A 26,263-nucleotide genomic window follows, 5' to 3' on the forward strand; every position below is an offset into this window, starting at 1 on the left:
AAATGGGTCTTGAAAGAATCGACCCGTTCTGTCTTAAGCACTGCTCATTGTCTGTTGTGTGGATGATCCAGAGTGATGGAGGTACTGATTTGTTGCTGTTAAGATTGTTTCGTGCACCACAAACTGAACTCCTTCGTTGTGCTGGAGTGGAAGTAGGTAGCTGGATACTGCTAGAGGTAATACATTTTTTTGTTTTAATACTTCAGCAATACTTTCCTCCGTCTCTAAATGCAGCATAGTAAAGCCACTGCTGGAAACAAAGCCCTTTCATTACTGTACATTTCCTCAAAGACACCGCATCAGTGCAGGAAGTCAGATCAAGTCAAGGGACCGATAGCTGCATTAGATGTCGTGTATTTGTAAATTACATTACATCGGAAATGTAAGGAGGCTAACAACAAGCTTTTGGTACATTGGATTTCAATTTGGAACTCAATTTGGGATTTCAAATTGGATTGGCACCGGGCTCGACATTCAGCGAGGGATGGCATGAAATGAGTACACGCACCGATCCGGATATCCGTACTGCCTGGAATAGCTGGGTAGGGTATCGAACACCATCATTTGAATAAAGAACAGTTCAATAGATGTGATTGTTACATTTAGTTTTACAAAGTTAGGAAAGTATTTTTAGGTGAAGCATGATGTTTTACACATGAACGAATGATCCCAGTCGCTTCCACAGTGAGGCGTGCGGTGTGTATTTGTTAAACTCCGGGATCGGATCGGTTCAGTCCAGGACTCGGGTCTACAAAAATCTGATAGGTGCATCCCCAAATGGAGCATGTCCATTACCAAATAATTCTGCAGCAGATCAACACGTGGCAAACAGACAAAGTAGAACAAAAGCATTGAGTTGTCCTCTCACTTTATTTAATAACCTAGACCCCCACCACCATCTCAAATTGTACAAAAATCAGCCACTCAGCAGAATGAGGTGGACTACAGGATGTTCCCTCATTCAAAGATGTACCTACGACAGTTAATTGAATATGTCCTACATGTTTAACACTGACATGGCTCTGTTGGTTAAAACGTGAAAAAGCATCGGACATGGCTTACAAGTGACAGCACACATAATTGATGATAGAGACAAAATAACGCACCGTGAATTCAAAGCATACTGGGAGTGGTAAACAAGATCTACAGCATTTGCAGTGCATATAAAGATAATAAATAACACTGGATACAAGTACGCGGTAGATATATGTACATAGAATTTCAGGGCTGAAAAAGGTGGATGCATAGCAAGGCTCCTCGTTACCACCACAGGGCTGCCGACGCCCAGTAATCCGCCTTCTCTCCCGTCGTTCCACTGAGCGGAACATAGTTTTATTGCGCTGTGAAGTAACTAAACAGGATGGTGACGACATTAACGTTATCCCCCCGAGGAAGAATAGTTGACCTGCCTCACAGCTACAATTCCATACAATCACATATCCGGCCACGGCTTGAGCTCATGACTATCGGGGGCTCGTACGCTGTAAACTACTTGTGCAGCCAGAAAAGCACTTTTTTGACAGTGAGCTATTGGCCTTTTCATGTGCTCTAAATCAGAGCATTGTTATGGGATTTTATGGTTTAGAGGAAAGAACGGGAGAGATTTGAGCATTTCTGATTCCAAAGTTTTTAATTTGTGTACAGTCTCAGACCTCCACAGAGAGACGCAGAGTATTTTTGATTCGGAGGGATCACGAGTGTCAATGCTGAAGAAAGTGAACACAAAGGCTACTACAAACACTTGAAGACATCGCAGTGTTATTTTCGTGCCAGTAAGCTAAAACAACAACATCGCCGTGGAGCCGGATGAATGTGGAGATCTGTTTTCTGCAAATTTGCTATGAAAAGCCCCCCTCGTAAATTGGAAGGAACATTAAAACGAGGAACACATGATGAAGATGATCGTGCGTCACAGGAGCGATGTGTGTATGGGCTATTTTACCAACATAAACAGGGAAAAAAGATTCATGTTTCAATGTGTCTGAAGGGATGGGAGACAGCCGGGGGGGGTAAATCGTCTTTAGATGGGCTCCCAATGAAAATTTTGAGGTGAAGGCAGAGGCTGATGATGGAGTGGCAGGAAACGGCGAGTGAGATCAATAAAGATTAGAAGAAGCAATGGAACAGAAGCCCGGCGCTGATGTAGTGTGGAGGGTTATTTTGAGGCCCGGAATATGCAGATATCCTCCTGCCTTGAGGAAATCTGAGGAACATGTCATTTCCTTTAATTGTCCCTGATACAATCGATCTGTTTTTAAAAACAATAACACACACGAGTGAAAAAAAAAAAATAAATCCAGTGATAAACAATGACTACACATAGAAAAGCAAACATTTGTATTGCAGATCTACGACATGGGGAATCCCACACACACTGGCATCTACAACGGCCGTAAGCTTTAAATAGATAATCCCAAATTGGCTTTGTGCTTATTGTTACATGGGTTTTCGTGTGCAGATCAGCATTTTCCCTTCTTTACATGATTAGTGTTAAATCAACGGGGCCACGCCGAGCAGCCTGCAAACAAGTGAATAAATCAAAAGAACGAAATGACTGAAATAGATTTTGAGTACACATTTCGAAGGGGAGAATGCAGTCTTATCCTGGAGCATTAAAGGGCTCTATAAAAGTAGTCCAGCTGTAAATTACCACAATGTCAATCACCACTTAATATGCGCTCAATCTCCTCTAGTCTCCTCAAGGCGGCGGCCCTTTTTCTCTCTATATCTTTAATCTCTTCAGTGGACTTACCCGTAGTCCGCTCGTCAGACTGGCTACTGTCCAAAGACTCTGATTGGTCCACGCCCACGCCTCCGAGGCTTTCTGCAGAGGATTTCCGCACATTCTTCTCCTCCCCATTCCCCTTTCCCACAGCATCAGCACCCCTCCCTTCCTCCTCGACCTCCGCTGCCTCCTCCGGCCCCTCCTCGTCTCTCCCCGGCTTTTCCTCCTCAGCCGATATGGCGGCTCCCCCTCCTGAAGTAAGCGGTTGCCCTGCCGCGCTCATGGCGGCCATTTTGCTTCGCACAATACTCAAGTGGCGACGCACGTACTCCTCGTGTGGCGCCATGGCCAGCGTTTCCTCCAGGCAGTGCGCGGCACGCGGCAGGTCGCGCTCCTCAAAGTAGACCACGCACAAGTTGTGCTTGCCTTGCACATTGGTGGGGTCCATGCGCACAATGCGCTCGAAGCAGGCTTTGGCGCCGCGCGTGTCCTTCTTGTGGTTCATGAGGATGTCCCCCTTCAGGATCAGGCCCTTGATGTGCTCCGGGTGGTGACGCAGCAGCTCGTCCAGCGCCGGCAGCGCATCGATCTCGCGTTTGGACTGGGAGTAGAGCAGCGCCAGGTTGAACAGGGCGCTGCGGAAGCCCGCCTGCAGACCGATGGCTTTACGCATCCACCACTCAGCCGCCGCGTTCTCGTTGGCATCCATGGCCAGCATGCCGAGGTTGAAGTAGCCGTTGGCGTCTTCGGGCTCCTCCTCCACGTAGGTCAAGAAGCGACGGTTGGCCTCAGGCCAGAACTTTGGCTCACCTGCCACAGAAAGCAAAGACATAATATAAAGTCATTTATTTGTATATTCCACCTCTAATATTGAATTACAGGTATTTAAAGTCTGGATTAAGGTTATTTGTTATGACTCAACTGTTAGAATTAAGGTCAAAGTTTGAGCTCTGACGACAAATAAAAATAAATTCAAAACAGGGGGATAAAGAAGTGTGATTTTTTTTTTTTTTTTTTTTTTTTTTGATAAAAGATGCAATGAAATAAGTAAAATACTGTATTCACACGTTACACACACAGCTGCATCTCACGGTGTCTGTTAAATAGCAGCTCTGCGGCTGAATTCAAAGACCTAGAGTTGAGGTTTAGGTGTTTTCTATCGATGCATGTATCTGTCCCGCCTGTTGTTGAGAAATTTAAGCTTCTCCAAAAGCAGGCCAACTTCATGCGATTGAGATAAGTGAACACATGTGGAAGTGGAAGTAGGAATGTGAGGAATGAGAAGAAAATATGTGGCATCTTTAGTGGTCTGCCCACCTCAACACCTGTATTCCCCTGCTGGAAATCAAAAGCTAAGAAACAGATGAGGACACGCACAACCCAGCTCAGACAACAACTCATTTGTAGGAGCGCGTGTAGTGTCCTGCAGCAGTTCATTGTCCAGTGACCCTGTGTTGAACTTTAATCTGAGGGAAAGTGAGGTATTAGCAACGGACTACACACATAAAGCTACTGGAGAATGCTGTATCGCATGTATATGATGTTTAGGTTACGTTACAGAAGAATAATCTGTCATCTCAGGATTCGTGAAAAACGAAACAAAAAAACTGCAACTGAAGAGAATATTTTAAAGAATGGAGGAAGCTGTATGCGTTTGGCAAACATGGAGCATGTTGCGTCATACTATTTGAAAATTAATTTTTCTGAATCATCGGTAATGAGTCGGTTTTTTGAATGGTGGTACAACCAAAGTGTTAGAAACCCCTTGACTGATGGAGTTGCAATGAAAAAGCGTCACACCTGTGCTGACATGGTCACAGTCACACCGAGGTGAGCGTTCAGGAAAACACGCTCGGTCAACGTGAAGTATTGCTGTCTTAATGACTCACCTCTTTGTAGATTTAGTTTGAACCACCCTGCATAAGAGTACGTAGATTGTTATCGCCTCAACAAAGTGCTCTTCATAATTATATATATACAGTGTATTTTTCACGCTGGATTAACCTGCAGCAGGAATGTGCTATTGGTAAAGAGTGCACCTGACAGAAACTTGGCCATGAACTCGGTGTTCATTGCAAAATAAATGCCAGCTTCTCAGAACCTGGTTACACCCGAAAGGGAACGCCAGGTTATTCCCTTTGTTCACGCCAGTTGGTGTGAAGCAGGCCGTGTACGGCCCTTTAATGGAGTCCTACTGTTACTCCAGCTGGAGACTGGATTCTATCTAAACTATTCACTTCTTCACTGTGAACCTGGCAGACCTCACTCACCAGACTCCTGCATGAGGAGGGCCGAGTTGAAGAGGGCCAGCTTGTGGCGTGGGTTGAGCTCCAGGGCGTGGTTGAAGTTCTTCAGGGCCTCCGACGGGTCCTTCATCTCGATGTTGACGATGGCCAGGTTGTACCACAGGTCAGCGTTGGTGCGGTCCAGCTCCAGGGCTCGGAGGTAGGCGTCGCGGGCTTCTGTGAGCTTGTTCATCTTCAGAAGCAGCTCCCCTCTGAAACAAATCAAATTCAAGAGGGGTAATTATATATTTGAAAAGATGGATAATTACATTACATTAAAACCTGTCACATATAGAACCCAATTTAATATGTAATCTAATATAGTTATAATGAATATAATTAACCCCTATTAATACATAATTGGTCTTGTCAGACAAGTAGTGCAAAGCAGCTTCTTTTCTCCATGCTTGTTTGCAGGTGAGGACTAGAGAGGAGAATCTAGAGACACTGAAGCATTTCAGACACTATTTCAGAGAAGAAAGGGCGGACGGGATCTGAAGAGGGTATTAAATTCAAATCCAAGAATGTGTGCGCTATTTCCAGGTTTGTGAACTAATCGGTTGGTATTTTGGAACCCTTTCCCTCCAAACTGGAAAGACGTTACTAAAGAGATCATGTGGATTGCTATGGATACAAATAAATCACTGCTGGTGAATTGCAGGTGGAGCTGTATGTCTTTTGGTTATTGTTGGAATTTAGATCTTATTCCAGAGAGCGGGACCGCTTGCTAATAAAACTGTACACAAGATGCCGAAATGATATTAATGCCGAACTGGAGCTGACTTTGAGTTGTGACGAGCACTGCAACAGCTGCACCTTCACTCCTGGAGTTAATCAAACAAAGATCACTCAAGGAGAACTTGAAGAAACAAATCCAACTGCACTTTACACCTTCCCTGATTTAGAGTGCAGCTACCACAAACGGCTATCAATGAAATGTTCATGCAGGCTGTTGGTACAGTGGGCGAGGTCAAACCAAACAGACGAGAAAGGGCGAGTCCGAGTAGCAGTGCATGTTCACTTTAGTGGAAAGATGAAAGGCAACAACAATAAATCTGTCCCGCTCCACAGAAGTACATGCGTCACATTTGTGGATAGTGTTCCCCTGGTTGTGTGGAGAGAATAAAGGTTGATAAGTCATGCTCAGAGATTGATATCGTACGGGTGCAGAGTTAAGAATCTTGCCTGCTGATGTAGGCTTGTTTGAAGTCGGGTCTCATGCTGATTGCTTGTCGGTAGAGCTGGTCAGCCTCCTCCAGCCTCGACTCGTTGGCCCGGATCAGGTTGGCCAGATTAATGTAGACGTTGAGATGGTTCGGGGCCACGCGCGTCGCATACTTCTTCCCAGGGATAACCTGATGAGCGACCAACAGAGAAGTCATTGACGTGATGATAATCTGTCTAATCCTAGTGTTACGAAATAAACACGTTTTAATGAGCCGTGTTTGTAGATTGTACTGGAGACTGTAACTGTAAGTGAGTATCACTGCTCCCGTTCTAGAGGCGGTTTCGTTGGTGTTGAAATGAATAGTTGAAAAATAAGAACTGTTAACTCTAAACTAAACGTAGTCCGTTGGGTGACACAAACCAGGAGGGAGCTGCTTGTTAGATTAAAATAATAATAAATTAATAGTTTCTTCTAGAGAAAGACACACCAGCATATCATGAAGTTACATCACACATGTTGCAAATTGTACAAGCGAAAGCATAATCGATGTTGGCTGCATCATATATATAGTTTAATACTGGATATGTGTTTTGCTCAAAAGCCTTTAGCCTATGAATGGAGAGGATCCAGGAGGTGTGGCTTAGTGGCTCCAAACACTCGTGCACTGCATGTGACCTGATGGGATACCTGTGGCATCAGGGACTTGGCAACCAAGTATGCATCTTCTGCCTCTCTGGACTTGTTCAAGTTCTTGTAGGTTCTTCCAACATTCATGTGAGCTCCAATGTCATCTGTGGAAACATTGTATCGTGTAGAAGGAAGAAATCAATTACAGGCTGAAACATACACTCGTCTGTGTTCTTCTTAAATCCATTTAATCCTCCCCCGACCCTGTGTGTTTCTCCCGCTTGGCTTTAACATTCCACACATAAGCTAAACTAATGTTAAGTTTGTACATAATGACCAAAAAAAGCTACTTAAGCTAAATAAATCCTTCTGGAAACCAGTAGGGTCAGTCAGGAGTCAGGACAAGCAGAACTGATGCTGGATGATTAGCATAGCAGGAAATCCTCATCGGGTTAATGTGTTTACACCATTTATCTCGGGGAAACACTCTTGGGCGGTGAACCGGCAAAAGTGTTGATGTCTCAGCTGACGACGGGCTTCCTGCAAACAAAGCTACGAAGACAAACTGAGCCGCTGGTGGAAGCTTAACTTGCTGTAACTGTTTAGTATAGTTCTGTGAGGTGCATGTAGTCATGGATTCATCAAACAATAAACCCGCTGTTAAATATCGCGATACTACAACACCACGTCACAAACCTCAAACAACAAGTGCACTCTGCAGAACCAGAGGTTGTCTCCTAACTATCAGAACTGGAATGTATTTATTCATTGAAGAGCAGCAAAGAACGGCACTGAAGGCTTTTCTCGATGGAAAAGAGGTTTTATTTCTTCCCCCGACTCGTGTCGTACAGAGTTTGATGGACAGATGGTTCTTCCAATCAGCTGCCAAGTATGTTTTTAAGTACCTGCCCTTTTCAGTTTCCCAATTACAGGAGATTGGATAGATTAAGAAAAGATGGCGGTACCGACAGCAGCTCAGAGCGAGACTGTGCAGCTGGCGAGCGGTTGGTGACCTGCTTTTCAACTGTATTTGTTAACTGCATCCTTCTGCTTAGCGTTGGCTAAATCACAGGATCCGCAGTTTAGCTTTGACCGCTTGCTCCCACCAGCAGCAAAGTTAAAATGGCTCGCTCCCGTGGGATCGGCTTTTATAAAAACACTTTTAAAGTACCGGTACTACTAAATGGAGGTTTAGTACTGCTTTTTAGCTGTATGGCATCGCGATACCTTTCTGGTGTCGGTATAGGCTGCAACACAGAAGCTAGTAGTGATACTATGAACATGAATAAGTAAACAAAAGCCTTTGTTAGCCTGATTCAAGACTCACATTATAGAGTAAGATTCACAAGGGAGCCTTAACTAACAGAGGGGGGAAACTAAAATACTGCAACTTTGAGGTGATAGTACAGCGTGTATTTCCTTTACCACGTTGCATAACTTAAGTGTTTGACTGATGCAGCAGCCAATAGTAGCTCCTGCATTGGAGCTGCTTCTGTTATTTGATCGAGCCCTTGTACGATCAGCTGCTCTGCATGTATCTTACGAAGAACTGGAAGCACATCTTATCAAGAGATAGTAAAAATATGATCGTGTGACACAGGTGATAAATTACCAACATTATGAGCACACTGTGTATCCCCCACTGGAAACCAAACATTAAGAGACATTTCACAGTACCTCCCACAAGCCCCAGCAGATTGTTCTTCAGTGCATTTTATGATCACTTCATTCCTGAATGTCGAAAGTAATTACAAATGCCTGATCTCCGTTTCTTACCTGGCTGAACGCGAGTGGCCTGGAGAAAATACTGCAGCGCCTTTGCATAGTTGTTTTGGTTCTCCAGAGCATGGCCAACATTATTCCACAACTTAGCATTGTTCTTGTTGACCTGAATCGGCAGACAATTTAAGAAACATGACAATAAGCTTGTTTTGTTTTGTGAAAGACTGATCCATCACTATCCTAACACTTCTCTGTTACAGTTTGATCAGGCCTCTTAATCACAAGGTGAATCAAAGATTCGTTCTAATATGGAAAACAGTCAGTTGTCTTTCTAGCTTACCTTCAGCGCAGAGGTGAACAGAGAGTATTCTGACTCCCAGTCCCAATTCCTCTTGAAAGTCTTCACTGCATGCGTCGTTAACAGCACCCCAATGATCAACCAGGAAATCTTCTTCAAGGGTCTGCAAAGAGAAACGTGCAGAGTTTCAAGACTTCAAATTGCTAACATTTCAGTACACGGATGCACTGTGTTCTTTAAATCAATAGCTATGACTTTCTATAAACATAATAAGGGCTGCACCTTGTTTTGGTTTTCCACAGGTTATAGTTCTACAGTACAGTAACGTCATTTAGGACGAGCACTCACCCTTTATGCGAGACGATCTTGAATCCGTGTGCGACGAGAACACAGAAGCCCATACTGGGCACATAGAGGACCCTCTCCGCCACGACGAAGCCCACCGGGAAGAAGAGGTTAGACGCAGGAATAAAAGGCAGGACGATCAGAGACAGGGCCTGAAGGAGAGAGACAATGACTTCAGTCCATACCAGCCGCCTTATGTCAATGCACCTGGAACTACATAGTAAAGTTCACAGGTGTTGCTCAATCAAACATGCAGACTATAAAATGATTCCACTGTGGCTCAAACAATAAGTCAAATAATGGATTGGTTGATACACATATTAAATCGACTATTTTCTAACAAAAACTCTCGGCTCCCAGCTTCTCAAATGAGACCACTGGAGCTGGGTTTTTGGACTTTTATGATTTTGTTATGATTAAGATGTTTCCTTGGGCTCTGGGAAACCATAAGCATTTTAAAACATATTTAGACAAAAGGATTCATTTATTACATTAAACAATAATGAAAATAAGCATAAGATCCAGCCTCTAAAATACACCTACATGCAAAAGCAACTGATGTTTCTGTTGTTAAATCAGATATGATCGGGGTATAATCTATCCGTCTCAGCGTGTGTGCCAACAAGAGATCCGATTCTGGAGGTTGTTCATCCTCCTGCACAGGCTGGAGGCCGGTCCGTTTCTATAAATAGCATCAGTGCAATCAAAAGAAACAACAATCCATGTTTCATGCAGTGATCTGGATATTACATTGTGTCTTGTTGTGGGAGTTACATGGTTGATATATGGGATACTGGCAGGGGATGTGGTGAGAGCTGAAAATAATGACCTGTGTTCATATTACTTGTAATATATACTTAATATATAAATTAACAATAAGACAGAGTTGGTGCCGCGATGGCTGCTTAATGCTGCTCAACAGATGGGAACGCTCAGGAGCACAAGACTAATGTCCCCACAGGAATCAACTCTGTGACCCACCGGAGCTTTAACTTCTTTATTTTCTGCCCTTTGAACGAGACACTGAACCCATACTGGCGCTTCACAGCAGCCCACTGCTCCTAAATGCTTCGGGCAGTGGTCAGATTTCATGTATGTGCCTCTATTTATGACCATTAAATTAAGTTTATTCTTTTTATTCTTAATCCTACTGCGTGTGATTAAGATGTAGGGTAGAGACTTTCTCATTTGTGAAAGCTCGTAATGATGGCACATGCTTTTAGTCTTTGTTTTGTTGCTTTTTGAATGACAATGATTTCAGTATTTTTCATTTACCATAATTACAATATGTACTTGTGCATTACGTCGAGCATAATTAACATACAGAAAAGGACATTCATTGTTGCTGAGCTACTGCTAGAAATGATCACATATATACTACGAACATCAACAGTGTCTGACAAAACCAAGATGATTATTTTAAAGCATTTAAACTTATGTGTGTGTAGAGCTGAAGTTTAGAAAACAGGTACTGGACCGAAAAAGAAACGAGCACTACACAGACGCCAACGTGGGCCTCAAGAAATGACATTCTATCCCTTTTATATTGTTGAAAGACTACATTATTAAATGATTCATCAAGAAATAAGCAGCATATTAATTGCTAATGAAAATAATGTGTTGTAGCGCTCGTGCACAGCCAGCAGACTGAGACAGCTACAGCTGGCGGCCTTGCAATAAAACTAAGTAGGATGATGTGGTATGATATTGTTATGCAACATATTTCAAAGCAGAATCAACACGGCAGAAGTCATAATTCAGTGTGTTTGGTGTTGATTTGTGGTCCCCTTCTCCAAAGTGAAGCTAAGACCAACACTGTGAGGAAGTTCACTGACCTCCAAGTAAGAGAGCCACGGGCCTGTTGCACAACGGACGCCGATTTGTTTCCGTGTGCCACGAGGAACAACGCATACTCGCTAAAGTAGGACCTGCTTTTTTATCCCTCTTCATTTGTGCGGACAGATCCGGCCTGTGTTTATCATTACTTTCCTCAGTGTGCTAAACATAAAAACACTTTGTCTGTTAGTGATTCCACGATGTCATTTACCCGGTGTCGGCTATAAACACCAGACTGTGGAGAACAAAGATGAGACCAAACAACGGTACTAAAATGCAGACTTAAGTAATAAAATGCGTCTAGCATGTAACGGTCAATTATAGCATCGACTAAAATGTTCTCACCCAATACCCGATTAGGAAGACCGGAGTATAATTATGTGTAGTTTCTGTGAAACGGTGGATGTGGCTGGTGAGCCTGTAGTTTCTTCATGCTTCCCACTCTTCTCTGGAGATCATGTTCCAGCACTTTTTAAGTGATGACGAGCTGCTACGACAGACATACACTAATATGTTCCTCTCTGTGGAAGTCTGATTTCAAAGAGGCGCAGTCTATGGCTGTAACTCACCTATGACGTCATCTCTTGCATGCTTAGAAATTACTTTATCAAGTAGAGGCCGTCAGCTGTGTCTACCTGGTAGACTCTCGTCAGTGTTTCTGCCAATGTTTTGTAAGCCCGGCGTCCGCCGTGTGTGTGTTTGGTTTTGTGTCGCAGTGCCACTGTTGGGCGTGATGATCTCTCACCATGATGACAGTCCTGGCAGAGCTGTGTCTGTAGCGCAGGCTGTGGTAAGCTAGCAGGCCCAGGAACGTGTAGAACACCAGGGTGGCCAGGTTCCGGAGGTCTAGCAGGGACTCCACCAGAGGAATGGTGCCCATAGTCCAGTCACAGCAGAGCTCAGAGGGGTTGAGCAGAAGCCATGCGTTCACAGGGAGCAGGTAGTTGAAGGTCAGCTGTCTCGTGGGAGTGGGGCTGACGGCTGCCGGGTTATCAAATCTACAAGAGAGGACATGGAGAAGACAAGTTCATCCACCCAATAAAGCCGGAGAGGATAAGAGCATGTTTTATGTGGTGTACGAGGGGCCGTAAGCTGAGACTGCACAGAGTGATAAAGATAATTCATTCTACTGTAAACCAAATCTGCTGATTTTGGTTTTGAGCGGCACTATATCTTTGTAGATATACCTATATACACATACTGTACATCTGTATCTCCATGTCCATCTTTCCATAACCACATCTAATAAATCAGCAGGGCAACAAAGAAGAGGAACGGCAAAGAACACTGCATGTGATTTACAGTGGTCATGTATTTATGTTCACGTCCAGGGCAACAGATGGATGCATTTCACCGTTCTGTACTCCGTCATCATCACGCCCCAAAGCTCCCTGTGATCCCGACAATACCGGTTGAGAGATGAAATCTCACTCTTTTGCCTTTTTAATAACCCTCCAGCCTGGATCGACGGCTAATCCAGTCCAGTTCTCCTCTTTAGTGATGCCAAAGGAACGGCAATAACTTTCTACACATCACATTTTCCTATTGAAAAGTGTGATGTGTAGAAAGTTAGATTTTTAATAAAGGAAGGTTCACAGAATGTCTAGAATGTGCATGTGATCCCAATACTGGCAAGGCAAAAATAATGATATATACAAATATGTGACCCATCTGGTGAAGGCTCTGACGAGGAAAGCATTTGATATAAGAGAGACGGATTCTCCTGCAGTCACAATAAACCAGGAGACATCCCCAGATCCTTAACTGGTCGATCCGTCCCCTCCAGCCCGTCTCTGTATCTGAACTGCTCTGGTAAAGCAGGTGGTCCCACTTCTTTAGCAAATAATCCCAGCCGGGATGGTGGTAATCTAAATATGCAGCATTGTTGTGACTTGAACATAGAAATTCTTTCAGACAATCCGGAGACATCCCGAGGATAACGGCTAGGGGATTAGCACATATCGGCTAATTGTCTGGAATTTTATCTTTGCAATCAAAGTGGAACCCTGTACAGACTATTTCAAAATAGTTTAGACTTAATCCAATGAACCTCTTGACATCTGCCCCCCCCACACAGCGTTCTCACAGGTCACATGGTTTATTAAAAGTGAGATGCATCTATTGTTTGATCCTCAATGTGAACATTCTGATGTTGCAGCAGAGGACAGAAATTAATGAGAATAGAAAGATACAGAAGTAAATAATAGGAGGAACATTAACTAGAATAAATAGAAACTATAGAAGAGTATTTGGAGACAAAGGACATGGTAAAGTGACCGTGGACACCAGTAATGTGATGTGATTATATATTGGTAATCATTGTTGTCCAATATAATAGACTACACTGCAAGAGTCAATGTAACATATCAACATAATACATCATCGCATGGTACATTAGGGTGTTTTAAGGGAGAAGTCACAGATTTCCAGCCTCAGATATCGTGTAAAGACGCCTGCAGCAGCTGTTCCGAGTCTGCCACACCTGTAAATAACATCCATCGGGTGTCAGGAGCCGTGAGAAGATTCTCTACTTTGATCAAATAAAATAAGGCATTATGTAAACTATTACATAATCAGAAATGAAGAACCTAGTAGTTCTAGTATAATGTGTTTATATAATCCTGAAGCCATTTGCATTCAAATCACGACTCCGACTGTATTCACTGAGACACAGCAGCTGCAGAGGAAGACTTCTTTTTTTTTTTTTTAACTGGCCAAAGCGTTTTAACTACAACGCACTAAAAACAAATTGAAATGCCCTAATAAAAATAATCACATCTTGCTCTTTGACGCATTAAACACTGTGACATGTAGGCTTTAACTTTATTTGATTTGTAAATTCAATAAAAGCCAATGCAGTCGGGGAGAAAAAGCTTTAGAGGGTTGTTAGACTGAAATGCAGCTTCAGCATTTTGTTGCTGCTGATGAGAGAATGCCGTTTACCGGGTGAAGACGGGAAGCTGGGACTGGATGACTTGGACCCTGACGATGACGAGCAGCAGGGTGCTGATGACGAGGACGATGAGCTTCAGCAGAGTTTGCAGGACAGCGTAAGGGAAGCCGTCTTTACCCTGCAACACTCGCCGCAGGGTGTCCAACAGCATGGGCAAGGTGAACTGAGAGGATAGCAACAGGAAGGAAGGGTCAACTCAACCATTTTTATTCATACTTCAAATGACATTCCCCAAAAACCTGCCAGCGGTTTGAACTGCAAACCTATTTATCAAAGGCAGAAACTGGAACAAACTGAACTTGTCGTCACGGTTCTTGAACGAGTCATTTGTGATGAATGCTTGTCAGAAAAAAACAACCAAATCTCAGTTTAAATGAGTTCTATTCAAGCCAAACCCCCCTAATGCTACATCATTTAAACTCCCGCTCAGAATAACCAGGTCCTGTACAAATGATTGCATACGGTGCTCCTCATTGAGTTAATGACTTGGCTGAGACTAATCTGTAGGAACAGATTCTGCATTCATCGGCAACGAGACAAGATCTGCTATCAGAAGAGTTCCGGTTTCTGTTTGTAGTCGGAGTGTTTTAGATCAATCACGTTTGGAGCAGGGTTTGGTTGAATGCGAGTCTGTGTGGAGAGCAAAAGAGGCGGAACGCATTGGCTGAAATGCAATCTCGGAAGTCACCGGCTATCGTCGGCTAACGCTGATTTCTTTAGCTTTTAATATATTCAGAAGTTCCGTATGAGTTTGTCCCAACACAATGCTATGGCTGGCTAGGACTTGTATGTTGTAGTGAAAGATGAGGCCATAGTGAGTAAAAAGCGCCCTGAAACTGCTTGGGGTTAAGGTTAGTGCTCGATATGTTCAGTATGTATCCGTCTGATATACTACCTAATCGAACCTTAACCTCGGGCAGATGGCAACTGCTTGTTAACGCAAACTTTAAATTCAGGCTTAAAAATAACTCTAGAGTAAAAAGCCAGCCGTGCTTTGATGTCACAGGTGTGACCAAGTTTCGGAGGCGGAGCCTTACCCCTTGTGCAACGAACACTTCGTGGACACAGCAGATGCCGATGACGGTGATTCCCTGCTCCTTACACAGTGTTGCTGCCGCCACTAGCACCACTGTCAGAGCGATGGGGGCCCACACTGGAAGAAAAGAGAGAATATACACAAATAACAGACAGCTGTGCACAACCTTTTATACACAAAGAGGGGAAAGTCTTGGTACAGACTTCTTTGAAGACGATCCATATGTCCAGTCAGGAAATATCAGTCATGCATTTGGATTTATTTGGCCATCAATCACTGATAAAATACCACAGTAACTTTTCTGGGCCAATGAGAAAAAAGCCAGAGGCTGGGCATTAACTCCTGTTTGCTCTTGTCAGTAGGGTGGATGCTGTCAATCATTACAGGGAAATGAAAGTCACATGTATATGGATGTATTTAGCATTATCACACCGTATGTGTTGAAGTGAAACATCACACTTTATCCTGGGAACACCGGTACTTCCCCTAAACCCACAGCGATATTTACGCCATGTTGTCCAATTAAGGGCAACATCGTGGACTTTGAAATATTTGACTTTGTAACTTAATGAGAACTTCCTGAATGGACCGTGAGTTTTAGTCTCAGTGAGGCTGATTAAGGAAGGAAGAGCATTTTGTGCCGTTCCAGCCTCTGAGTTGGGACACAGCTCCACAGAGCTGCCAGGACTCGGAGGACACGGAGCGAACCGACTCAACGACCTGCACAAACACAAGCCACGCCAAAGAATAAACAAATTGGCCCAGAGCCTCTGAAGTCCGACATTATTCCACTGAGCCAGGTATTTGATCCTAACCCAACCCTGCCTGTCACCACAAACCTCCTTATTGACACAAACATGTGACTGTTGACTCTTACTGCTGATGAATGAATGAATGAGGATGACTGCCGCATTGCCATCGGCCTTTCAGGTCACATTGAATCACTTTTGTCACAGTTGATGTGTGAATTTGGGGTTTCGGTGTCCTGCGTCTGTTCAGTGTTTGCAATAATGTCTTAACTTACATGACAGGAACCCAGCACATCTTGTACATGCAACATAATTCAGTGAGAGACTGGTGAAGCACACGAGACTTACCGATAGAGTGGTTCGCACTTGTTGATTTAGTGTAGGACAGGAAAGCAGCCAGGAGAAAGATTGAAGAAAGAAGTTCAGCTCTGCCGACCACACCTGTGACCTGACGATAAAACAATATATAGTAGAGTCATTACTGCTGCCAAGCCACACTGATTTGTTCATTTAAAGTCGTATTGAAGTGCAGATGAATTTATTTTAAAGTCTGCAAAAAAGGGTGCATGTTCAGTCATATAGATTGAAAATACCACGCTGCTACTTATTATAATAGAGCTACTGTAGAGTCCATCTTACATTTTGGTATTACCAGCTGGTTTGGAAACCTGAAGGTCAAGGTCCAGGTTAAATATTCAGTCTACTTACAACGACAGGGAGGATTATGGGAGCCCCCCCTCCCCCAAAGACATTTTAGCGCAGGCAGGGGCCACTCAGCTGCAGGCTTTTACCGGTCATGGGTTTCCTTGCATGTTAAACGAGATGCGTCTGTAATTTACGTACTACTGTCTGTATGTTTTCAGAATGTTTGTGGTTCTCAACGGAGTGAAGGGCTTTGTGTTTTTATCTCAATGTTTTACACGTGTTTATCGTGATGTCTGTCTCAGATTTAGGGAAATTGTTTCATCCGAACTAATTTCCTCCTCTTGGGAGACAATAAAGGACCAATAACCTTATTCTGCCACAAGCTCTCAGGTGTCAAAAGTGTCAGCGCTTCCCAGCAGCATATGACACAACCACCACAGATAAATCCTCCAATACACCTCAGGACAGAGGATAACTTTCTGTTCTAATCTCTTAGAGAACATTGCACGCGTCTACAATTGGCAGTAACCAGAGTCCACATGTTAAAGCCCTCGAATCCAGTTGTGAAAACAGGTCTAGTTTTGTAAATCTCCTCAGCGGGCGACGAGCATATACGTCTCCGTAAAGCAGCCTCTCTGACATCAACACCTGTCACTTGTGTATATGATGACTGCCCTCGTGTGGAAGAAATGACATTCTCACTTCCACCATGACCAAAAGCTCATGGCTTCTTGGAAATAGACGCATCAAAAACCACACATGCGTCTATGTAGTAAGATAGGAGATATGTACAAACGAGGCTTATGCATTGTTCTCAGAACCGGCTGCCCGTTTAGCTGAAACCAACAACTGGTATGCATCGCTGTGAATTGTGTGGCCTTAGAATAAAACAATGGAAAAGAAACACTGCACAAGTACCTACCTGCACTTCCTTTATCAGGCAGCCACGCTACTGCGTTACCTCATTTGATAAGGTGGCCAAATACACGGCCCAGGGTACCATAAAACATTCACTGTCTTAGTTTGAATACACTGGTTGCGTTTACACATGTAAAAAGTGCTGAATTGTCTAAATAAGTACAGAGCTCCTTTTATGCTATAATTTTGTCGTAGTGGCCCTCATAACTTAATACTCTGATTCGCTCACATAATATAAAAAAAGGAAAACCACAGTTTTGGTTTGGTCATTTTCTGTGTTGGGGTGCAGCTTTTCAAAGAGTGTTTTCCCAGCGCAGCCATTTTAGAGCCTTGATATACTGTGGAGCACACTAAATGATTTGTGTTGGAAAATTCTTGGAAATACTTCAGAAAACAAACAAACTATAGTCTCCATTCAAAAAGCCAGATAACCAAAAAAGCCACTGAGAAAGACATGGGGGCACACAGGGAGTCTTTGTACGCACTTATCATGAAGGGACCTTCAGTGCTCGGAGCACAACTCAAAAACAAATGATCCGTTCAGAGAGAGATTCCAGACGGCGATAACATGAAGGACGTTTGCTGGACTAACTCTAAAGGCTCATTTGTGAGGCAAATTGTTTCCATTCAAGAAGTCTGAGAGACTCTGCGTAGATTAGAGGACAGCATGAGGACGGTTGGCTCAGTGGTGCATGCTGTGTAACAGTAGCACTCCACCCCGACAAGCAGAATGTTTGCTCTGTTTTTCCTCCTCTGGTCGGGCCTGTCTGGTCATCAGGTCAGCTGTGTTGAATAGGGTGAATTACACGCCCTAATTGGGGAAGAGGCTTTTTTAGACAGGCCCTTAAGAAGAGAACAAGATCAAGTTCAAATGATAAACAATAAGAAAAAGGTTTTTGGTTTCCGATGGCGTTCAATAAACTTGATGGTCACGATAAACGGCTGTAACAAGCAACTTTCAATTCCAAAGAGAATCTTAAAGTAAAAAAAAACGAACTCATTTAATTAATTTTTTTTCACCTACTGTTCACGGTCGCAATTTTTTTTGTTTTTTTATGTTATAAAAACATTGTGATTTTAAATTTGGCTTCTTTGTGGATGAAAGAAACATCTTTAGTATCCATCCTGCGGAGAACACTACACACACGCACACACACACAGCTAATAAATGCGGCCACCTGTTCAGAAGCGGTAGCACTGATGCAGTGTCACAGAAGCCCCGCCCACACTGCTGGGCATGTTGGAGCAATACTGAGGTGGTGAGGTCATAAGAGTTGTCAGCAGCAGACAAATTATTTTCTAATCCGTGTGTGCCTGTGTGAATAGAGGATTGCTTTGCAATGTTACCTGGTTTGAAACATACCAAGAATGTTTTGTTAAGCTCAATTTATGCTCAGATTGAAGGTTAAAGTCAAACAGAGGAATGGTGCACAGGTTTGTGTGGACGATGGCACTGCTGCACTCAATGTACTTAGAACTTGGGCCACATCCCAAGTCTCTTAATTAAATAAGAGACTTGGGATGTACCCCAGGTCTCTCCAGTTTGGTGGACACCTGGGGGAGGAGCCTCACTTTGGCTTAAGGATAAGTGCTTGGTATTTCCTGCCGAAGTCATATGCTACTTCCTAGAAAACAGTGTGTCCTGATGACCCCGTGCTGCACTGGAGGTAAGCCGAAGAGTCCAACCAATAAACATCATTCATTTAAAACCATAACTAATAACCAATTACTCCATACTTTAAATCGCTGGTTGTTTTAACAGGAAATGCAACCCTTTAAAGAAGTGATTATACAAGTTCAGAAGACCATTTTAAATAAGCAAAGAAACCTCTTCAAACGTCCAACAAAAATAAACCAGTGGATCAGTTCAACACGGCAATTGTGACTGTCGTTTCAGTTTGTAATCGTATGTATGAACACTGCCGCTCAAACTTTTGGGATCGCCTGCACAAAGCTTGATTTACTGAGACTACTCTTCATTTTTTGGAATCGTCTTTCCTGCTTTTGGATGGTTGAAAGTCCTCTTTACAAATAGATGTTATTTTGTATGAAGGGTTTGCAAAAAAATATATTGTTTTGTGCAAGGAGAACAAAACACTGTCCAATGGTTCAACCAGACTGACAATTGAAAGGGCAGAAAGAGACGAGGATCCACTTGAACAACAGCTGAATAAGAATAGAAGAAATCACCAGTCATTGGTAGAACAATCTGGGAATTTAGCATCAAAATGTGTGTAGATTTAAATAGGAACAAGTTACAGTTTTACTGTCAAGTGCACAATACTTATTACAAGCTGGAATATGAACAGGTGTGTTGCTTAAACAAAGCTATTCTTAAAACGTCACAAAAGAATGGAAGAACGGATACCTCAAACAGCAATGATCGAGGGTCACTTGTGCTTTTCTGTACTGGAAAACTAATTTCAAACCAACGGGTATTTGGTGGGGGGGGGGGGGTGGTTACACAGTATTCTCCCCCTACATGTAACATTGTGGGGACATCCACTAAAAGTTGTAATCATTTAAATCTTCTTTTGGGGCCAAAACTATTTCAAATGTAAATAGTACTTTTAGTATCTGAATTATACTCTTAACTTTGTTTAAATTATTGAAAGAAAGAAAGAGAAGAAAAACAACAATAGAACAGGTAAAACTATGAACGGCAGCTTTGAGTTATTTTCTGCCATAACATTACATACATACAGTGCCGGACCCAGTGAATGTATACTTACAGCTTCAGTGTGGATGGGGTGCACGGCAAACAGCAACGCTGCCACCAGGCTGGACGTCTTGTCCAGGAACAATCGGCACACTCGCAGGAAAAGCACACACACCACTGCGTGTAGAATGACGTTCAGCAGATGGTAGAAAGCTGCCACCAGCTCACTGAAGAGGTAGTTCAGTCGGAAGGTGAGTACAGTCAAGGGTCGGTAAGACTTGTGGCTCCTCTCCTGTAGTTGAACATGTACAATTTATCAGTTGACGGACCGAGAAACATTAAAAGGCAGACCGATGTTTAGTGAAGCTTTTGAGTGATTCTACAAATTCACCTTTAAGATCAACTGGACATATTTTTGAGCTGTAAATTAATGATATGACTATAATATTGATACTTCTTTTAAACCAACGCATCTTCGTGGAAGCGTAGCACCCACCCTCCGGTTCCCCCTCACTGTTAGCACTGTTGCAATAATTTGTACCGTTACTGATCAACGTTCCCTACGAGTTGCCGGCTTAGGTGTCCCCATTTTGAGAGCCTTTGAGAGGCAATCAAAATGCTCACACTCTTAGCCATTTTAAAGTCAAGTTAATAGGAGGTTGCAAATGAAGTTGAACTGGACTTTAGTGACCTAAATAAAACTGCTAATAAAACAACCCCTTAAACTCAGCTAAATGTAAATGCTTGATACATGCCACAGCTTTCATCAATGAAGTGTAAACTAAAAGTAAGCCCATATGGATGAACCCCAGAGGTGTGTCATGGACCATGATCTACCTCAGCCATGGGTGTTCCCCAGAAGTCATTGAGGAACAGGTTGCGGACAGGGGTCGAGGGCCGTAGGTCCTTGTTGTCGAGGATCGCTGAGACGTCATCAAACACAAAGCCACACGACAGACTGTTCCAGTAACACCCAACCACCAGTCCAGTCAAAAGTAAAATCTCCTTCCATGACACGACAGCCATGGTTGACCAAAGCCGTCATTGATCACTGTGCAGGAAAAACAAAGAGGTTTGACAAACATTGATTGGACTTTTCTTTTCAAAGCAATCATTAAATCATACTGACAATGCAGCTTTTCATAGGACTTGGTAGGGCAAGATTACGAAACCTCATATAGTAAGTATGTTACAGCGAGTAATGACCATGTTTTTTACTCTTATGTAGCATCCTTGTCACAATACTTACTCCCCGTTATGGTGGCTTAAATATGTGGTGGTCCTACTCCCTCACTTTTAGCACCCTTATAATCTGCCACCCTGTTTAATAGTGTTTTGTTTCATTCTAGTCTCAAATTGTGGAGAATAATCTGTCAGATAAATTACCCGACAAGTAAAACTACAGATGGGGATCTTAGCCCACATGCTGAAAACTCAAACAGTCTAGCAACCGGTAACTTCATAATAACAGCTGGGTGCAAAAGAGCACAAGCAGTGGAGGATGGACCGTAACAGCCACCTAGAACATTTGCAAGTTGTCACGATCCTCTTTAAATAGCTATCTAAGGGCAGGCATTGGTCAAACAAATGAAATACACATTGCTATCGCTCGATCACGGCAATATAAGAGTACAAAGCCCCAAATACCATTCTCTTGCAATTTCAGTCTGGCTGCTGAAACATAACATTAGATATAGCGAAAAAGCACCTAGCTAATGCTAACTAGGTTGATAGCAGTCTCAGAGACGGATAACGTTGGCCGCAGATGTGTTGTATGTCTTTTTTTAATTAAATGTCCTACCTACCGTGTCTATAAAAAGGGAAAACCGGTGACTGCAGAGGTGGTATCAGCCACTGTTGAATGATTAACAGTAAACAATTCAGATAGCGACATTCCACTTGGGAGAGCTAACGTTAGCCCAAACGAGTCATCACTATCACTTCCGGGTTATAACTATCACTTCCGGGTCAGAGGTGACCGCGCAAGTTAAAAACGTTATTAGCCAAGACGGACTCGGTGCGTTTCGATAAAACGCAATACAAAGTTGTTAAAGTACGACTTACAAATGCCGTGTTGTAACGTTGTATCCGTCGTAGCTGTAGAGTTTGGTTAATATCCCTGAAAAGGCTCCACTCATCGTTTTTTACTAGCTTTATTATTCCTTGTGCACTAGCTTAATTAACTTGCTAGTTAGCATACCAAGTCACTGCTGGTGTTGTCAACGGTAACCTAGCAGCCGAAGCGTCACATCATGGAAACCTCAGGATCACTTGAAATGTTAGCCTGTATTTTCAATCAGGGACATGTTAAATGATGTTAGATAACTAACGTTACACACTTTTGGTTTAAGCATTTAACTACCATACATCACAACGTCTAGCTAGCTAATTCATGAACACGAGTTTCTTGTAACGTTAGCAGTTTGTGGACAAACATTAGATTAAAACGCTCCCTTAACATCGTCACAAATGTAACTTCCGCTAGTGAACTAACTATCTAAACTTATTTAAGTGAGAAACAATAAGGCTTATGTTGAGGACCACAGCAATGTTTAGCCACAGCTTCCTAACTACAATGAGATAACTAGCTAACGTTAGTTTTCACTTATTAGTTTAGCTAACATTAGCTAGTCGTCTGCTAATTCCCTGCTTGGATCTTTACAAACGCGCTATGGCCAAGATGCCTGCTGCTCTTCAGTGGGACAAAGTGACAAGGATCGACCCAGCCAGCCTCCTTGATTTTGAAAAAAACCAATTGGATGAGGTCATCGACATGCTTGTTTTGGTAATTTTCAATGCTTAACGCCAATATGAATTACATCTCTAATACTGATTACAATTCTGTTGTTCAGGTGCCCAACCACCAAATGCTTCTCTGGTTTCAAATGAACGTTATAAGTTGAGTAATGTCACAGTGATGATGTTGAGCCTTGACTACTTGCATAAAGAAAGACTCCTGATCTGCTGATCTGAGATTATTGTTCATGGTATCACAGCTCCTTGCTCTGTGGCTTTGTCAGCAAAATGCACTTAACGGATTGATTTTGCTTTGACTTGACTGCCCCCTCTTTCTGTGGTCAGTGTTAACCTGGCTATCTCGCATAGCAGTGTTACGTCTTCTAACCTGGCTATCTCGCATAGCAGGGTTACATCTAACCTGGCTATCTCGCATAGCAGGGTTACATCTAACCTGGCTATCTCGCATAGCAGGGTTACATCTGCATAACCCACCCCGAATTTAATGCAAAACTAAAGTGAGTGCTGTCATCTGGGCTTTAGTCAGTCCAAAGGAAAAGCTTTAATTGTGTGTAGCTGTCATGTATATTTATGCCTTTAAAAAATATAATTTAGTTCCACCTCTGTCACTGCTTTGCTCCAGGTTTTTGTGCTGTTTCGTAATGTTATTATGAGTTGAAATGACTGCATTTTACTGTTTTTCACTTCAAACCATGAAGACAACAGAATGGGAGGTGAAGGATAAAGCTCCAGAGAAGATTATTCAAGTCCTCAGATTGTTTCAGACCATGTTGAAGGTATTCAGTATTATTTTTGCTATATTCTGATATCTCCCACACACACCTAACAACAACCCCACTAGTATAATGTATTTCAATAAGAAATAATATTTACTTTATATTTACTAACTTTAGTTGTTATTATTGTTTTGTTTATTGATCTATTTTGTGAGCATATGCTGCTTGATATATTGCAATTAAAACAATTTAGGTCATTTCAGACGTAATTGTCTTCTCTTTTTCTGCCCGTTAGATCAAAGACAGAGAAGCTGCTTTTGGCTCTGACCTTCTTGATCAAGCTGGAGAAAAACATGGTAAAATTGGTAAGTGCAAAGATTAAGTTCAAATGTTTCATATGTTAAAGTTTTGCTGTCAAACAGCAGGGTTTACATTGTTGCTCATGTCATCTGCACTGTAGAAAATGAACTCCTCGCCAAGGTGTCGAGGCTGGAACAAGACCTCAAGGTAATGCTGCTCAGCTTCTCTCTCTCTGTATTCGTCTGTACGTCTGCATACCTTCATAGGGTTAATCATTCTCTTTTATCACTGATGACTGTCAGTACAAAAAATGACAAAACGCATTATGTGTCTAAGTGGAAATCTGGTGTTTTACTTCCGGCAACTGTGCCAAATCTTTTAGCCAATCACAGAGTGTGACCCTGGCTACAAAGGGATTGGTTGTGGTGGCCACTGAATGACAGCGCCTAAGAAGATTACAGCTAATTCCTTGCATGCACACAGCCCATTATATCTAGGTTCAACTTGATTATTATGCCATTTTTTTAGGTTTGTATGTAATGAGACTTGGCACTCCAACAGTTTAGCATGCTAAGATAAATGTAATCCTTGTTTTAGGACTTGGTAAGGACAGCGTATGCATGTATTAGTGATGTGAACAGATGGCGGTGGCGATGGCAGACTAAGAGGTTTCATCGTGGGGGTTGTTTGGGTGTTTGTTTGTCTTGTTTCCGGTCCAACCGACTCAGCAGTCCAGCAAAGGGCCAGACACCCGTTTTCTGAGGGATGAGATTCGGCAGCTCGAGGCCCAGCTGGAGCAGAGGGAGAAAGAGTTGACCCAGTTAAAGAAAGAAATGGGCAAGGAAAAGCAAACCATCGAGGAGGTATGAGCACGTTACCCATAATTCCCACACATAGCACAGGACCATGGATTCCTCCACATATTAGCTCAATAACCATTTGTCTAAGTAATGAGCTTGACGTAGCGTAACATCAGCTGTATGTCCCTTTGGAATGTTCATGCTATTTAGGACCATTATTTTTGGCCCCTGGTTTTATTCATGGAAAGAGATGGTGCATGTGTTATATATGAATATACTCATGTAATTAATAGTTTGTTGTAACAAATAATTAAAAACAAAAAATAACATTTAGTTAAATGTAGTGCAAGTGCATATTTTAATTTTTTGACTTCAAGTCACATTCCATTGATTAATACACAGGACAATAAACTAGAGCAAGGCAACTGTCATGTGCAACTGTAACATATGTCTGTTGTGCTTCTGGGGTGGTTGAATTCAAACTGCGTTTCTGTGTTTCTCTCCGTTTTGTTTTTCTAGTTGGTCGTCCGAGCGGAGGAGGTTGAGGATGTGGCCAAGAAGCTGAAAAGAGAGGTATGTGGCAGCTGGCGCTACATCATAAAGATCGTAGAGATTGATTCATCACTTCATCATCAGTCAATCCAACATATATCAATACTAAATTTTAAGCTTGTGTAGTCTCATGTGCTCTGCCATCATTTGCTCACATGGATGCTTTCCCACGTTTCATCATCTCTCTTCATCTCTTTCCATTCTCTCGGCAAAGATAACAAAGCTTAAAAAGAAGGTAAGAAATATAGCTTGTGACGCAAGAGTAGGTGTAAGCTCCTCAAAATCAGTCCGATAGTATTGTAGTTGTATAAAGGTACATGGAGTATATGGAGTATACATTTTAAATATCTCTTTCCAGGTGGTCACTTATTGCACATGTATTACTGCTGCAGAATTGTTATCATGCTATTTTGCCACAGCTTTTTATTGCACCCCACAAAAGGTAAGGTAGAGTGTAAGGTGTCCGGTAGGGACCTTGTTAGAGTTTATAGAGTGTTTGTATGTATATGATAACATACTGACCAGAGAGGATTCAAATACATCACCACTATACAGTGTACATACTTGCTAGACCTAGGTGCATGCATTAAGTGTACCGTATGTATGAAACACATACTGTAGTTTCCTGCTGTTCCAGCATAACGAGATATTTAATATGAGTATATTTGAAATGTAAATTCAATGACGTAAAAGGTTGTCATGCTAAGAAATAAGAAAAACGACATAAGTGAGTTATTCCACCGTCATGCTGCTGTGTAGCATGTGATGCTTGCTGATTAACCTGCCATAGAGACATTTTAGCAGCATTTGGACATTGATGGGTATTGACTTTCCTTAAATATTATTACGATATATCTATCCTGCGACTGTTTTCTTGATGAATAGAATAATTGTCCTGTAAAATGTCAGCCCGTCACAAGTTCCCAGAGCTCAAGGCGATGTCTTAAAAATGGCTTGTTCTGTCAGTCAACAGTAAAAAGCAATATATATATGTATATATACAATTATATATGTGTGTATATATATATATATGTGTGTATATATATGTATATATATATGTATATACGTATATATGTATATGTATATGTATGTATATATATATATGTGTATATACGTATGTATGTATGTATGTATGTATGTATATATATGTATATATGTATGTATGTATGTAT

At 42.4% G+C, this 26,263-nt stretch overlaps 2 protein-coding genes across 8 annotated transcripts in view; one reads left to right on the forward strand and one right to left on the reverse strand.

Annotated features, from left to right (window-relative positions):
• Positions 1–851: 851 nt before the first annotated feature.
• On the reverse strand, positions 852–22,147 carry tmtc3 (transmembrane O-mannosyltransferase targeting cadherins 3). Of its 2 annotated transcripts, none has more exons than XM_031869940.1 (14): positions 22,031–22,147; positions 20,804–21,017; positions 20,040–20,258; positions 16,093–16,192; positions 14,997–15,112; positions 13,950–14,122; positions 11,752–12,004; positions 9,174–9,322; positions 8,868–8,988; positions 8,582–8,693; positions 6,866–6,969; positions 6,196–6,365; positions 4,996–5,222; positions 852–3,535 (listed from the first exon to the last, which is right to left on the reverse strand). In XM_031869940.1, exons 2-14 carry the CDS (start codon positions 20,990–20,992, stop codon positions 2,658–2,660), a joined length of 2,811 nt encoding a protein of 936 aa, XP_031725800.1. In that variant the 5' UTR covers positions 20,993–21,017; positions 22,031–22,147; the 3' UTR covers positions 852–2,657. The 2 variants fall into 2 exon arrangements, with proteins under 2 accessions (XP_031725800.1, XP_031725791.1); XM_031869931.1 differs by lacking the exon at positions 22,031–22,147 and adding an exon at positions 21,772–21,921.
• cep290 (centrosomal protein 290) overlaps positions 21,946–26,263 on the forward strand; it is a 44,808-nt gene continuing 40,490 nt past the window's right edge. For 5 of the 6 annotated variants that reach the window (XM_031869923.1, XM_031869907.1, XM_031869881.1 and 2 more), the window contains exons 1-6: positions 21,946–22,751; positions 23,422–23,499; positions 23,735–23,804; positions 23,900–23,946; positions 24,468–24,602; positions 25,059–25,112. In XM_031869923.1, the coding sequence (XP_031725783.1) occupies positions 22,638–22,751; positions 23,422–23,499; positions 23,735–23,804; positions 23,900–23,946; positions 24,468–24,602; positions 25,059–25,112 (498 nt within the window). In that variant the 5' untranslated portion in view covers positions 21,946–22,637. The remainder of the gene's footprint in view (positions 22,752–23,421; positions 23,500–23,734; positions 23,805–23,899; positions 23,947–24,467; positions 24,603–25,058; positions 25,113–26,263) is intronic. The other variant, XM_031869889.1, reaches the window with a different exon arrangement.

The sequence above is a fragment of the Anarrhichthys ocellatus genome, unplaced genomic scaffold (assembly GCF_004355925.1).
Source record: "Anarrhichthys ocellatus isolate YVR2014 unplaced genomic scaffold, GSC_Weel_1.0 scaffold2, whole genome shotgun sequence".
Classification (NCBI taxonomy): domain Eukaryota; kingdom Metazoa; phylum Chordata; class Actinopteri; order Perciformes; family Anarhichadidae; genus Anarrhichthys; species Anarrhichthys ocellatus.